Source organism: Chrysochloris asiatica, unplaced genomic scaffold (genome assembly GCF_000296735.1).
Source record: "Chrysochloris asiatica unplaced genomic scaffold, ChrAsi1.0 scaffold00576, whole genome shotgun sequence".
NCBI classification, from domain to species: domain Eukaryota; kingdom Metazoa; phylum Chordata; class Mammalia; order Afrosoricida; family Chrysochloridae; genus Chrysochloris; species Chrysochloris asiatica.
This window is the reverse complement of record NW_006409094.1, coordinates 189,696-202,269: the sequence shown is the minus strand read 5'-3', so window position 1 is coordinate 202,269 and position 12,574 is coordinate 189,696. Positions and strand designations below refer to the sequence as shown.

The following is a 12,574-nucleotide window of genomic DNA, read 5'->3' as shown; positions in this document are numbered from 1 at the left end:
AGGTTCCTCCTGAATTTGATTTCTCTGCCCACAAATATTTTCCTGTTGTGAAACTTGTTTGAGATTGCTGCAAAACTGCTCACAAAGGGGTAGAATCTAATTTCAGATTCATCTCAGAGCATACATCCATCAGTCTTACCACGTAATGTGCAGTGAAATGAATTTCGTGGACAACAACTCATTATAAGGAATATTTTTTGTTGACAGCCTTAAATGGCATGAATGAAACTGCTGTTTTAAAGTGGTTTATTATGTTCCACGGATGAAACTGGTGTTAGGAATGCATTGATGAACATTGTATGGTTTTATTAGAGATTTAATCATAAATCATTTTTTATGAATGATGAAGTGAAAATAGTGTTTGTAAAGGTTAATAAATTTTCTTGACAAAAACGCACTGCTGGAGAGGAACAATGAGAACACTTTGTTGATACATGCTAGGAAGTGAAGGAGCTTGGTCTCATGGATGAGTAGTTACAAAAGGAGTTTCAGATCAAAGGAGTGTGACTAGCATTTGTGTAAAAATATGTTTCAAAGGGACTTTGGGGGGGCCTCCAAGTTATAAAGGAAAGGTAGATTACATGGGGAGTGTGATTTTATATCTGATATAGAGCTACAAGAAAATAGGTTCATAAAAAAAATCTTTAACTGTTCTTTTTTTTTTAACAAATTTAACAAATTTTGTTTGTTTAGTAACCTTTAAAAGGTAGGACTGTATAGTTAAGTTTAAGGTCTAGGTTTAAACATGCCATGTTCCTTTTTGTATACCTCCTGTTTATTGTAATCCAGGAAACCTTTTCAGATGAAGGCTCTGTCCCCATGAATTTCTGGCTGGAAATACTCATGAAATTGACCTGTTTGGACGCGTGCCCACACACACCAGCAGCCCCACCGTCCCTGTGCACACTCCTCTTGGGCCCGTCTGCTGTTCTCTCTCCTCCTGTTGTGGCAGTGCCCAAGCCTTCTGGGACCCTAGCTGGTGTCCGCGTAGAACGCAGGGCCAGTGAGCACTATGAGCTACACTGCTACTTCAACTGGCGTTTGTGGCTTGGCCTACGATGAACACCAATCATATAACAGGTCTTCAAAAGTTTGTGGAAAAATGGAAATGAAATAAAATGTAATTTTCCCACAGACTTTTTGAAGCCTGGTCTGTGGTACAAAGTAGCAGTCAAGAACTCAAACAATGTCACTGCACGGGGTTCATCTGCTGCAAACGACTTCTTTCAAGTTTTAAAAATCAAAGGCATCACTTTTTAACCAAGGTGTACCTCACCCAAGCCATGGCTCGGGTAGTGAGGAAGGAAGGTGGATGAATCAATGCATTCATAGTTGTGGTATGGTGAAGAATATTGAATGCCGACAGAACCAAGAAACCAGTCATAGAAGACATAACAAACGTGGAATGCTCATTAGGAGCGAGTGTCAAAATTTCAGTTCACTTAGGTCATGTCACCAGCAAAAACCAGTTGCTAGAAAAGGACATCATGTTTGGTAAAGCAGACGGTCAGCAAAGAAGAGGGAACCCGTCAATGAGAGCGAAAAGCTTCAGCTTATGGATTCAAACGTAGCTGTGATCAGGAAGATGGTTGGGTCAGGGCCAGGCCACGCCACGTCTCGCTCTACTGCACATGTGTGTGTGTGTGTGTGTGTGTGTGTGTGTGTGTGTATCTATATATATACACATACACCATGAGTTAGGGTCACCTCAGTAGCAACTTAACAACATAGTAAGAAGGGTCCTGTCTTAACACTGGCCTGTTATCTTTCTCAGAAACATGATATTGAAGCTTTTTTCCTGGAAATGACCTAAAGTAGCTAGCCTGACATTCCTTTGTAGCCCATACATCTAATTGGATTCCCCGTTGTGGATGAAAACTACTGACAAGCAGTTCTGGCTCAATTACAGACACACCTAAGATACGTTTTAGAAGTACTTCCTCCCAAGAGCAAATTGTGTCCATATTGTTTTCCTTCTGTCAGCTGAAAAGCAGACAATTCATTAGTATATGTTGTGGTCAGAATCATAGGTTTTTCCTTTGAGGCATTTGTTCATCTAAATCTGGTTACGGTTTAAAGAGGCTAAAAAGGCAAGCTTCAGTTATGAGGAAAGTGAGCTGTCTTCTCTAAGACCACATCCCATCAGGCACAAACATCTATGTGTATTTGAGCTTAACAAATATTTGCCAAGAACCCATGATGGGGTTGAAATCTTCATGGGCTGTAAACAAGGTGTGGTCTGTATCATTCAACTCAGGGTTTTTACTCTGACTTCAAGGGTACACTTTGACCATGGCACTGTAGAATAAGCACTGGACTAACCACAAGGTCGGCCATTCAAGCCCACCAGCTACTCATGAGAGAAAGATAAAGCTTTCTTTTCCCACAAAGATTTATAGCTTCTGTGAAACCTATGCAGGCTTGTTAAGAGTCAGAACCAACTTAACAACAAAGAGAAAGTATAGAAAGCACGCATTTGTCTCAATTGGTTATGGCCTCCATTTATAAAAAGTTCATTAGCAATTTATATATATTTTTCTAACTTGAAGATAAAATATCCAATCATTTAACCTTACCAGAAATGTACCAACATGGATAGAAGCATTTTACTTTTCTTTTTATTAGCAGGATTTTCTAGTTAATCATGAATACATAAAATTCATTTTTCAAAAGCAAAAAACAAGATAAGTTCCTGGGAAAAAGTTACTTCAAGTAATCCCTCAAGGTACATAAAAGCAGAATTTTACCAGTCAGTTTTTAGAACGTGCTAAGGGACGGCAGTTTAGGACATTTATAAAAAAGTGCTGCTCACTGAGCTAAGCAACAACACAGAAACATTTGGGATCATACCTAAACCATTTCCCCAACTTTGACACTAAAACATTTTCAAAGTCTAAACCAATCATGGAGAAAAAAACCATAGTTAATGAAACAATCTTTGCTCTTTTCTAAAATTCATTTCAAAGGATAGTTTTTAAAGTTGCTCAGTGCCTCAAACTATCGATTGTAATTAAAAATGAATCTGAGGCCAAACAGAATGGAAGCATAGCCATCCCCTGGATCTTAACCATTCACAGTTCTCTTCCACCAATCCATATTTTACTATGGGTGGAAAACCAGTTACTACAAATGGAAACAATGATGCTAGTTTCCACTCTGGTGGTTTATTTTTCAAACCCCATCACACACATGTTTAAAAGTCCCTAGGTGCAGCCCTGTTTGCAGGGGTGGTGGTGGTTCTCAAATGAAGGACCGCAACACTCCTAAGTACCATCTGAGAGAATGGAGACGGACGGGTGTAAATGAGATGGATGTTTTAGACTTAGCAAAAGTAGGGTTCAATCTTAATAAAGGAGCTGCTTATCTGATTTCAGATGAGATCAAATGAGAAAAGGTCAGGGGGACGCGGGTTGGTATCTGTTTGATGCCATTACACAGGTTTACTTTCTTTGGCTTTGTAAATAGCCATTATAAAACCTGTACATTGTTGCCTTAGAATCCATGCCTGTGATCACAAGGGAACCACTGGGGAGAGAGCCCTCCTGAGTGAGTGGACTTAGTTTATCATGGTTCCTTTTTCCTTGTATTGACATCCCATCTCATCCCACCAAAGGCTATCCTCAGTTGACAGTGTAGAAGTGGACTCTTGTGGGGATGATCCCTAAGGTATGAAGCTGGTGGTGCTGTGGGATACACAAAGGGCTGCTAACCTTGAGGTCAGCAGTTCAAACCCATCAGCTGCTCCTCAGCAACCCTATACAGTGTTGAGTTGGAATGGTCTCAATGGCACTTAGCAACAAGACCCATAAAGGAGGACAAAGGGGGAAAAGCTACTTTTGTACTCTTCAGTTGAGTTCTCTGAGTTGCTGCTGTTGTTAGGTACCATCGAAGTCGGTACCAACTCACAGTGACCCTGTGCATGACAGAACGAAACACTGCCCGGTCCTGGGCCAACTTCACAACTGTCACGCTTGAGCCCACTGATGCTGCCACCCTGCCAATCCATCTCGCTGCTGGGGTCTTCCTCGTTTTCTCTGACCCTCCACCTAACTAAACATCCTTCTCCAGTGACTGGTCCCCCCTGACCGAAGCGTGAGAGACAAAGTTTGACCATCCTGGCCTCCAAGGAACACTCTGGCTGCACTTCTTCCAACACAGATCTGTTGGTTCTTTTGGCAGCCCATGGCACTTTCAGTACTCTCCAACACCTTGCTTAGTGGAAAGGTTACATCTCTGATTAAGTAAAACTATATCCTCCATGAAGAACATTCAAGTTTGAACTCAATGTGAATGAAGTGTGTGTGCCAACACACCTGTCGTCTGCTTCCCTGCTATCTGGCGTCTATAATTGTTACGTAACTTCTCTCTGCTCCATTGGCCTCACCTGAAAAGTGGGGAGGGGAAGTACCAAATGACTGTTGAGGTAATACCAAACACATTCTCATAGGCACTGCCAGTGACGCCTGAGACCCCCTCTCTGAAAAGCAAGTAAGTCATGAATGTGACAACCAGCCATCTGCAGGTGAGAGCCAAGGTACGGACCAGGTGACGTCAAACCAACATCACTGCTACCAACGTGGATTATGATAAAATAGTAGCCACTAAAGTCGTTTTAAAAAAAACACCAAAAAATGTGTGGTTTTTAAATCAGTTTTGTGGTGGTCATTTTGTCCTAGCTAAATTGTGTAAACTGACAAATACAGCACACACCTCATACTGTCCTAATGTCCAACTTCACGTACGTCTGAAGCAGGGAGGAGGGTCTTGCCGGGTGCCAGGGAGTGCAGCTCTGGGTGTTCCACTGGTCCCCCCGGTCCCTGAGCTGCTCAGCAGCTTGTTGCTCCAGAGCGAAGTTGAGACTAGCGCAGTGTCCTGCTGATGTGGGCCCTGCCCATTGCCTGGTCATGGCCTTCAGGGAGGTACTGGCCTGTGATTGATGTCCTGTTCCTCTCTAACACCACTGCCCAGTGGCAGCCAATTGCAGGTGCCATTTTGCAAATCCCGAGGCTCTGGGAGCTAATGGAGAGCCAGATCAATATACACAATACATTGTTTGCACAACGTTCAAATCACATCCTATTTACAGAACATATAATGGGCGTGAAGTTACGCATGCCTGTATTACATTTCTCTTTCCTAAACTGGCCCAACTTGTAAGACTGCAAATCATCCTTTAACGTTATGTCTGTGATGAAGTAAGCACAGAGTTGTCCTCCCCAGGCCGTCCACCTCCTTCACTGGGCTCTAGGATAGGCTGCTGCCACCACTTATGCTGGGCCCCTACTGGGTCAGAAGTCCAGCCCACTCCTCTTTTTGGTAACAAATTGTGCTTTACTCACACATACTAAGTCACACAAGTATACACTACAGATGTTCAACTCACAAGTCACTTAAAAGTGTTTTGTGCATTAAGGATGACAATGGTTATTATACAAGTAGTCTTTAGAAATCCTCACACAATAACAGTTAAAACTGTTGCTAGTGATGTTTTTGGTAACAGTGCTCTCGACCACTGACTGTCAGAATCATAAGTGAGTGCACAAGAGTAGAGAACAACTTTCACTCCATCTTGACCAAGCAGAATCAGGCGGTGTTTCATTGTGTTGTACATCGGGTTACTATGAGTCAGAACTGGCTTGATGGCATTGACCTCAGCCCGGCCTGTGGAGGAGAAATGACTCCAGAGGGGGCCGAGAGGAACAGGTGGCTCTCTCCTTAATGGTGGAAGACGGGCGTTTCCTGCAGGCCTTTCTAGAAAAGTCTTATTCCAGAATAAACAAGCAGCACTGCTACCGTGTTTGAAGAACTTGTGTTGCTTTTTGGTGTTGATCTTTTCATGAAATGCCTATTAGTAAAAACTTGACAAGTTTTCACATCTTAATATAAACACTTCAAAAGTAAACCAAAGAGGAGCCTAAAAGCCAATCCCATTTTCCCCACATAAAGTACATATAAACTTCCAAGATTAGATGTATATTTTACTACTTTTCACAGCTTTGCATGTTCAGTCCCACAAGTATTTTGCAGTCTGTTCATTCCTGATTTTAAGTGTGGGATTCGATTCCTCTTGGATTCAAACTGTGTGGTTCCTCTTTTCATGCTGATCAAGTAAATTTACGGTATGTCTCTTATCTTCAGCATTAATAACTAAGAAAGAAAAAAAAAACACACCCAACAAATATACACACATTCTAATATTAAACAGTTGGGGAAACAAGCCCAGACAGTCCCATGTGGCATAGGTTTCTAGAACTTTACCAAAAATGCAACATTGTAATTGGGAATTTAATTCCTCATCAGGTATAAGGGATTTTAGAAGAGACTATACATATGGTCAACAGTGTACCATAAAACAAAGTGAAAACATCTTTAAAACTGTTCTGAATGCAGCCCAGAGATACAGAAATTATAGGTTGAAAAGATCTAACACATTTCTACTCTGTTCAAAAAAAGGGGGAAAGGAGATGTTTTTCAGAGATGTTGACTGAAATTTTCAAGAGGGACTAACCTGGCCAGGTAATACAGGAAGCTGTTACACTCAAACTCTGATGCGAACTATGAACTGACCGGGAAAGCAATCAAATAGAAAATCCATGAACAGACCCACGTACATATGGACATACAGTGCTTGTTAAAGGTGGCATTTGATATGGTGCTGGATCAACTAGATAGCCCTTTAGAAAAAGATAAAATTGGGTTTTACGGTGGACCGTACACCAGCATAAACTTCAAACGAACCAAATGACTCATCTGAATGTTAAATATGAAAGCAGACGAGGATTATGGAACTGTAGTGGCAACGGAGGCATGTTTAATCCCGGAATCCCTACTAAAATAACTAGATATAAAACCCTAAAACCATGGACTAGATGACTAGGAATCCCTGCAAAAACCATCCGGACACAATATCAACAGTTGATGAACCAGAGACAGCCCCATGTATAACAGGAAAACAGTGGAGCATTAACGCTCCAACAGGTGCACACAGAAAGCAAGGTTTGATGATAAGGTGTCCGTGGGAAAGACTAGACGAGCAGGTGGAGTCCGAGCCCCATGGACTTCCAACGCTGACGTACAGGGCTCCTTTCTAGGTTGTTAAATGCTGTCCAGTTCATTCTGACCCATAGTGACCCTGTATAGGGTGGGTTTTCAAGGAGCATTTGGTGAGCTTGTACTGCCCACCTAGCAGTTCAAACCGACTTTGCAGTCCAGCGCGTTAACCCACAGCGCCATACCAGGACTCCCCAGAAAACTGCTAAGTGAGGGTGAAGATTAAGGTGGACAAGGACAGGAGAGAGAAAGGAATCTGAAGTTGCAGATAAAAGTAGGGGGAGGAATTTATCCACGGGACTGACTAAAAGCCCACACCAAACACAGCCTCTTCTAACATGAGACCAGAAGAGCGAGATGGCATTCAGCCACCACCACCTAGCCCAATACATATGGACATTTGTACATCTGACCAGGGACAGGACAGATTGGCAGAAAAATTTAGAAAACTCAAAAATACTAGAAAAGGCCAGACTTAGTAGACTAATAAAGACTAGAAGAACCCCTATGACTTTTGATGTGGAATTGAAGCTACTTCCACAGGTCACACCCTTCAGCCAAATAACAGATTGGCTGATAAAGAGTGTCACCCATGAAGGATGTGCCTTCCTTAACAATGAACTATGAGACCAAAGAGCCCCCACAATGAACTACAGCAAAGGTAGGAAGGCATGGGAAAGATGGGGAGCTAGGTCAATCTAAACAGAATGGAAATAAAGGGAATGTGGATACAAAGTAAAAGTTGCAACCAATGGCATGGAACAATTAGTATGTAAGTTGTGAAAGGGGGACCTAATTTGCTGTGTAAATTTTAACCTAAAATATACGCACAAAGTGGGGGAGGCTCCACTGGCCAAAGACATGGAAGGAACTTGATCTGCAAAAAGGAAAATAAGGGCAACTGAAGGAAACTCATCAAAACTGTTGAAAGTGTATGACTTTACAGCATCTTCTAAATGGCCACCTTCAGAGGTTGAGAGGAAAACAAGTCATTAGGATGCAAAGAGGTAAATAGCAAGACAGTATCACCAGGTGACCAACAGTAGATGAGGGAAAGTGTTTAAAAATATTTCAGTTAAATGAAATAGAAATGAAGAGTTAGAATGTTCTTGTCAGTTGCCATTGAGCAATTCTGACTCCTGGCAACCCCTTATGTGCAAACTAGAACTGCGCCACAGGATTTCCAAAGCTGTGAACTTTTAGAAGCTGACCACCGGGCCTGTCTACTGAGGTGCCTCCGGGTGGGTTTGAACTTCTGACCTTTGGGGCAGGAGTCAAATGGAACTGAGCAATGAACGGCTGCTAACATCACAAGAAACCAGATGCCATGCCTCTTAAGAGAGAGCAAACCACTGCCTACTATCCTACCAGGGGCTTGAACAGAAGCCTGGTCAGTCTCTGGATCCAGCTGCCAATTTGCAGGACAGAGACAGACAATGGCACCATGAATATATATATAGTCAGCAATATCCAAGCTGTAGAAAGCTTGACAGGTCAAATCATTCTGAATGCCTTAACTGATTGTAAAGAAGAGAAAAGAAGAGGAACTTAGAGACTGAGACACTTTAGAAAATAGACAAGACCCAACTCTACTATTTCGGGGTGTCCCAGTCAGGAGGGTGGCCAAGACTGAGGGCAGGCACTGGGGCACGGGCCAGGGGCCCTCAATGGTTTTGTGTGGTTTTCTGAAGCTATATTGTGCTTTACATAAACTAAAAGAAAAATTGAGAGCCTTCAAATACAAATTCCTCTACACTATATGTGGAGAAAGCCTTTCTAACCAAGACTTAACATCCAGAAGCAATAAAAGGCAGCTTTTTAAAAAATTCTGTATGGCAAGAAACACCACTAGCAAAACAAACACTAAACGGACAGAAAGTGTTTGCAATTTATATCACTGATGAAGTCTACCTCCCAAAATTACACAAAGAGCTCTTATAAATTGAGAAAGAAAACACCAAGAATCCAACAGAAGAATGAATTTGATGTGTCTGTGAATGGGTGGGTAGATGAGGGAAAGTGTCATGAAAGAATTTCAGCTACAACTGTGAGGTGATGGTAAAATTAGAAAAGTTACCACTTTGCTACCCCCTAGGTAATTAATTACAGAGATTTAGGCAAGGGCCACCCCTCCCCCCACCTCAAAGGATCATCGTCACAGATTCTTGTTAACTGCAAAGGGAACCAGACATCTCACTGAATAGACCTGGGATCAGACTGGACACCATGGACCACACAAATGTTCAACATGACTTCAATCATGGAACAGACACATCCAGAACAGGCTTCATTTTCAAAGGCTTCGGTAATCCAAAGTGGTTATAAGAAGCAATACCACATACAGCTATAAAATGCAGCTCTGTGCATGGATCAAAGCTTCCTGACAGATGAAGTGGTCTACCGGAAAGTTCCTAAATGTTGCTGAAAAAAAGCCAGTCTTCTCAGCAGCAGACTGAGGGCTTCAACTCAGAGAATACACACTCTGAAGCACCTTTATCATTCTGGGACCCAATCCATCGCCTCTCGGAACCACCCGCCCTTACTTTCAAAGGCATCTGAGGACAAGAGAGTCCCCTTTAAATGACGAATTACTGACAATATTCTCGTTGGGAGCCCCATGTATGGTCAGTGCCGATGGGAAGAATCAGAAAGGGAGCACAGGATATAACAAGCAGTACATGAGAGGTGAACCTCATCTCAGTTTTTACCATTTATGCTTTTGTCGTTCTCCACAATGGCTGCCTGTTTATCCATTTCAGGTTCTGCCTCATTTTCATCCACATTGTAACCATCATCTCCGACCAGTGCTTGCTGGTTTCTCCCTGAAAAATTGGCAGACACGTGGCACATGAGCTACATCAGTTCTCTACCCACGCCACAGGGACACCAGCATCCCAGGACTGGGGCTTATCTAACCGTCAGATCTGTTTCCTGTCTCGGAAATGGGAGGGGTGTGAATGCTTGCTGGCCATGCAGACAGCCTGCAGGATCGCTGCATGCACGCATGCATGCACGCACACTCCATTCCATTCTACTTCATACAAGACCCGGCCCTGATTTAAGGGCCATATTCCAGACTGGAAAAGGGGGAGCTAACTAAACCCAAATCCCAGGCTTTAAGAGATTTATGAACTCAAGGTTAAAGAAAGGTACTGCTGATTTAGGGAACAACCGTTTTCTAGTTATCAACAGCAAAAGGAAATCATCGCCCCAAGAGGAAGAAATGGTCAGTATTGTGAACCACGGGATAAAAACTGTCTATCACGCAGACTTAGATCATTAATGATCACATTCACCTCTGGAGAGGATAACAACCTGAAAAGAAAACCAGGATAAAATGCATTCAAGAGACATAGTTAAAGGGTTTAAATATTCCATCTGTTTTACATGGCACGGTGGGTTAGTGAGCTGGACTGCAAGGTCAGCAGTTCAAGCTCACCAGCCACCCCTTGGAAACTCTATACAGGGTTGCTATGAACTGACTGGACAGCACGTAACAATAACAAATAGGTACAAAACCCAAACCTAGGCCACTGCCTTCAAGTCAGTCCTGACTCACAGACCCCACAGGACAGAGGAGAACTGCCTCATAGGGTTTCTGAGCCTGTCATCATCTTTAGGGAAGCAGACAGCCACGTCGTTCTCTCAAGGAACAGCTGGTGGATTTGAACCACTGACCTTTCATTTAGCAGTCTAATACTTAACCAACTATGCCACCAGGCTTCCAGATGAAGAAAACTGTTTTTGAGAAAGCATGCCTAGAAAAGTCAGCTCTGGTGCTATTTCTCTGCACTGCCTGAGACGAACTTGGAGCACAGGGCTGCGTGCCTGGGGGTTTACTCTACAGTGAACTGGTGACAAAGGCATGTGGAGAGAGGGCCATCACGGAGGCCCTGCAGTGGCTCAGGCCAAACCCCTCTGTGACCAGTTGCTGGATGAGCCATCCGAGGTTCTCTCTCCCCACCTCTCTTGGTACAAGTCACTGTACAACAGTGTGGAGAGCAGGGGCCAGAGCAGGGATACTCAGGGGCAGGCAACAAAACGCAGCTCTTCAACTGGGAACTTGAAAATGAGATTTGGATGGAATCCATGTACACAAATAAGGCCTTCTCCCATACTGCTGTGCCTTGTTCTACCCCAGAGAAACGCACTGCCTCAGCACTGCTCTTGGCTCAGCTGGGACTGATAGTGTCCAAATCTTTAAGGAACCAAAACACATCCCAGAATATTCCGTGGGTCTCAGTTTCCCATACTTTTCAGTATCTGTTTTAAAAGCCAACCTATCTAGAAATGTGGCTTCACGCTACTTTTCCTCAAAGCTCAAATGTGCAATAGTCTCCATCTACCTTGAACCACAAGATCTATGGTTCAAGCTCACCAGTCACTCCTCAGAAATGCTATACAGGGTTGCTATGGGTCGGAACCGACTCGACGGCACTTAACAACAACAAAACCTAAGCAATGGCTCATTCAGCGGGCCTGTCCTGAGTATCCACACTATTCCTGACACTGTATGGGGCAGAGAGGACACAGGGCTGCCACTCTGATAGCATTCACCAGGAAGTGTGGATAAGGGTCAGAGTGTTCCCTGCTCTTCCTTGTTGTTATTAGGTGCCGTCGAGTCAGTTCCAACCCATAATGACCCTATATAGGGTTTCTGAGGAGCCGCTGGTGAGCTTGAACCACTGACCTTGCAGTTCAAACGGCTTTGCAGTCTGACGCATTAACCCACAGCGCCACACCAGGACTCCTGTAACTGATAAACCAACACAATGAACCTCCACACCCTAAGCTGCTGCGTTAGGGAGGAGACCACAGGGCTGGATGCAGGCAGGACGGAGTCAGCGGGCGCCTGAGACAGAGTCTTCCACCCACCTGGCTTATCAGCACCCTGCTCCTCATTCTTCTCGTCATCGCTGATGAAGAACTGCTCCCGCTCAGGCTCCTCATTCTCTGTATTTTCCTGGCTCAACGGGGCAGCTGGCACTTGTGGGGTTTGGCTCAGTTCTCCGGCTTCCCCGGTACCTCTTCCCTTAGCGAGCTTGTCATCTTTGGTGGCCTGCTCCCGGCCTGGCTCCTGTGGCAGCATCAGGTGCCGAGTCTCCTCCTGGCTGACAATCTGAATCTCATTGGTCTCCTCTGCAGAGAACACAGTTAGCTGACACTTAATTTGCATTTAAAAACAAGCAACATGGATGGATTGGGCTACAGGTGGGCTAGCATCTGGGTAGAGTTGGTTTGTAAGTTCAAGTCTCTCTCCTGTCTGAAGTTCATCTTTAAAACTGTGAGCTAGAGAAAACTCCCAACTGCCGCTGTGGACCACATGGAACAGGCTGTGCTGCTGGTTTTAGCTGACTGTTGCAGCTGAGGCAAGTACTCGGAGCTGGGCTGTGCCAGCCCACAGGGGCACAAAGATCTGGTCCGAGGCTCGCAGCTGCCTAGACTCAGCCATCTCTCCCTAGTCCCACTGATGTCCCAAATAAAAGCACTTGCTTTACAGTTTCCAAAGAATAAGACACGTGGC

The 12,574-nt window shown here is 43.9% G+C and overlaps 2 protein-coding genes across 3 annotated transcripts in view; one reads left to right on the top strand and one right to left on the bottom strand.

Annotated features, from left to right (window-relative positions):
* The window catches only part of NAA35 (N(alpha)-acetyltransferase 35, NatC auxiliary subunit), a 123,350-nt gene extending 122,957 nt beyond the window's left edge, over positions 1-393 (top strand). For both annotated transcript variants that reach the window (XM_006877729.1, XM_006877730.1), the window contains exon 23: positions 3-393. In XM_006877729.1, the coding sequence (XP_006877791.1) occupies positions 3-62 (60 nt within the window). In that variant the 3' untranslated portion in view covers positions 63-393. The remainder of the gene's footprint in view (positions 1-2) is intronic.
* A 5,680-nt stretch (positions 394-6,073) lies between these two features.
* GOLM1 (golgi membrane protein 1) overlaps positions 6,074-12,574 on the bottom strand; it is a 70,907-nt gene continuing 64,406 nt past the window's right edge. Inside the window, exons 7-9 of the mRNA XM_006877728.1 lie at positions 11,926-12,189; positions 9,759-9,872; positions 6,074-6,147 (exon numbers count right to left, since the gene is read on the bottom strand). Of these exons, the coding sequence (XP_006877790.1) occupies positions 6,074-6,147; positions 9,759-9,872; positions 11,926-12,189 (452 nt within the window). The remainder of the gene's footprint in view (positions 6,148-9,758; positions 9,873-11,925; positions 12,190-12,574) is intronic.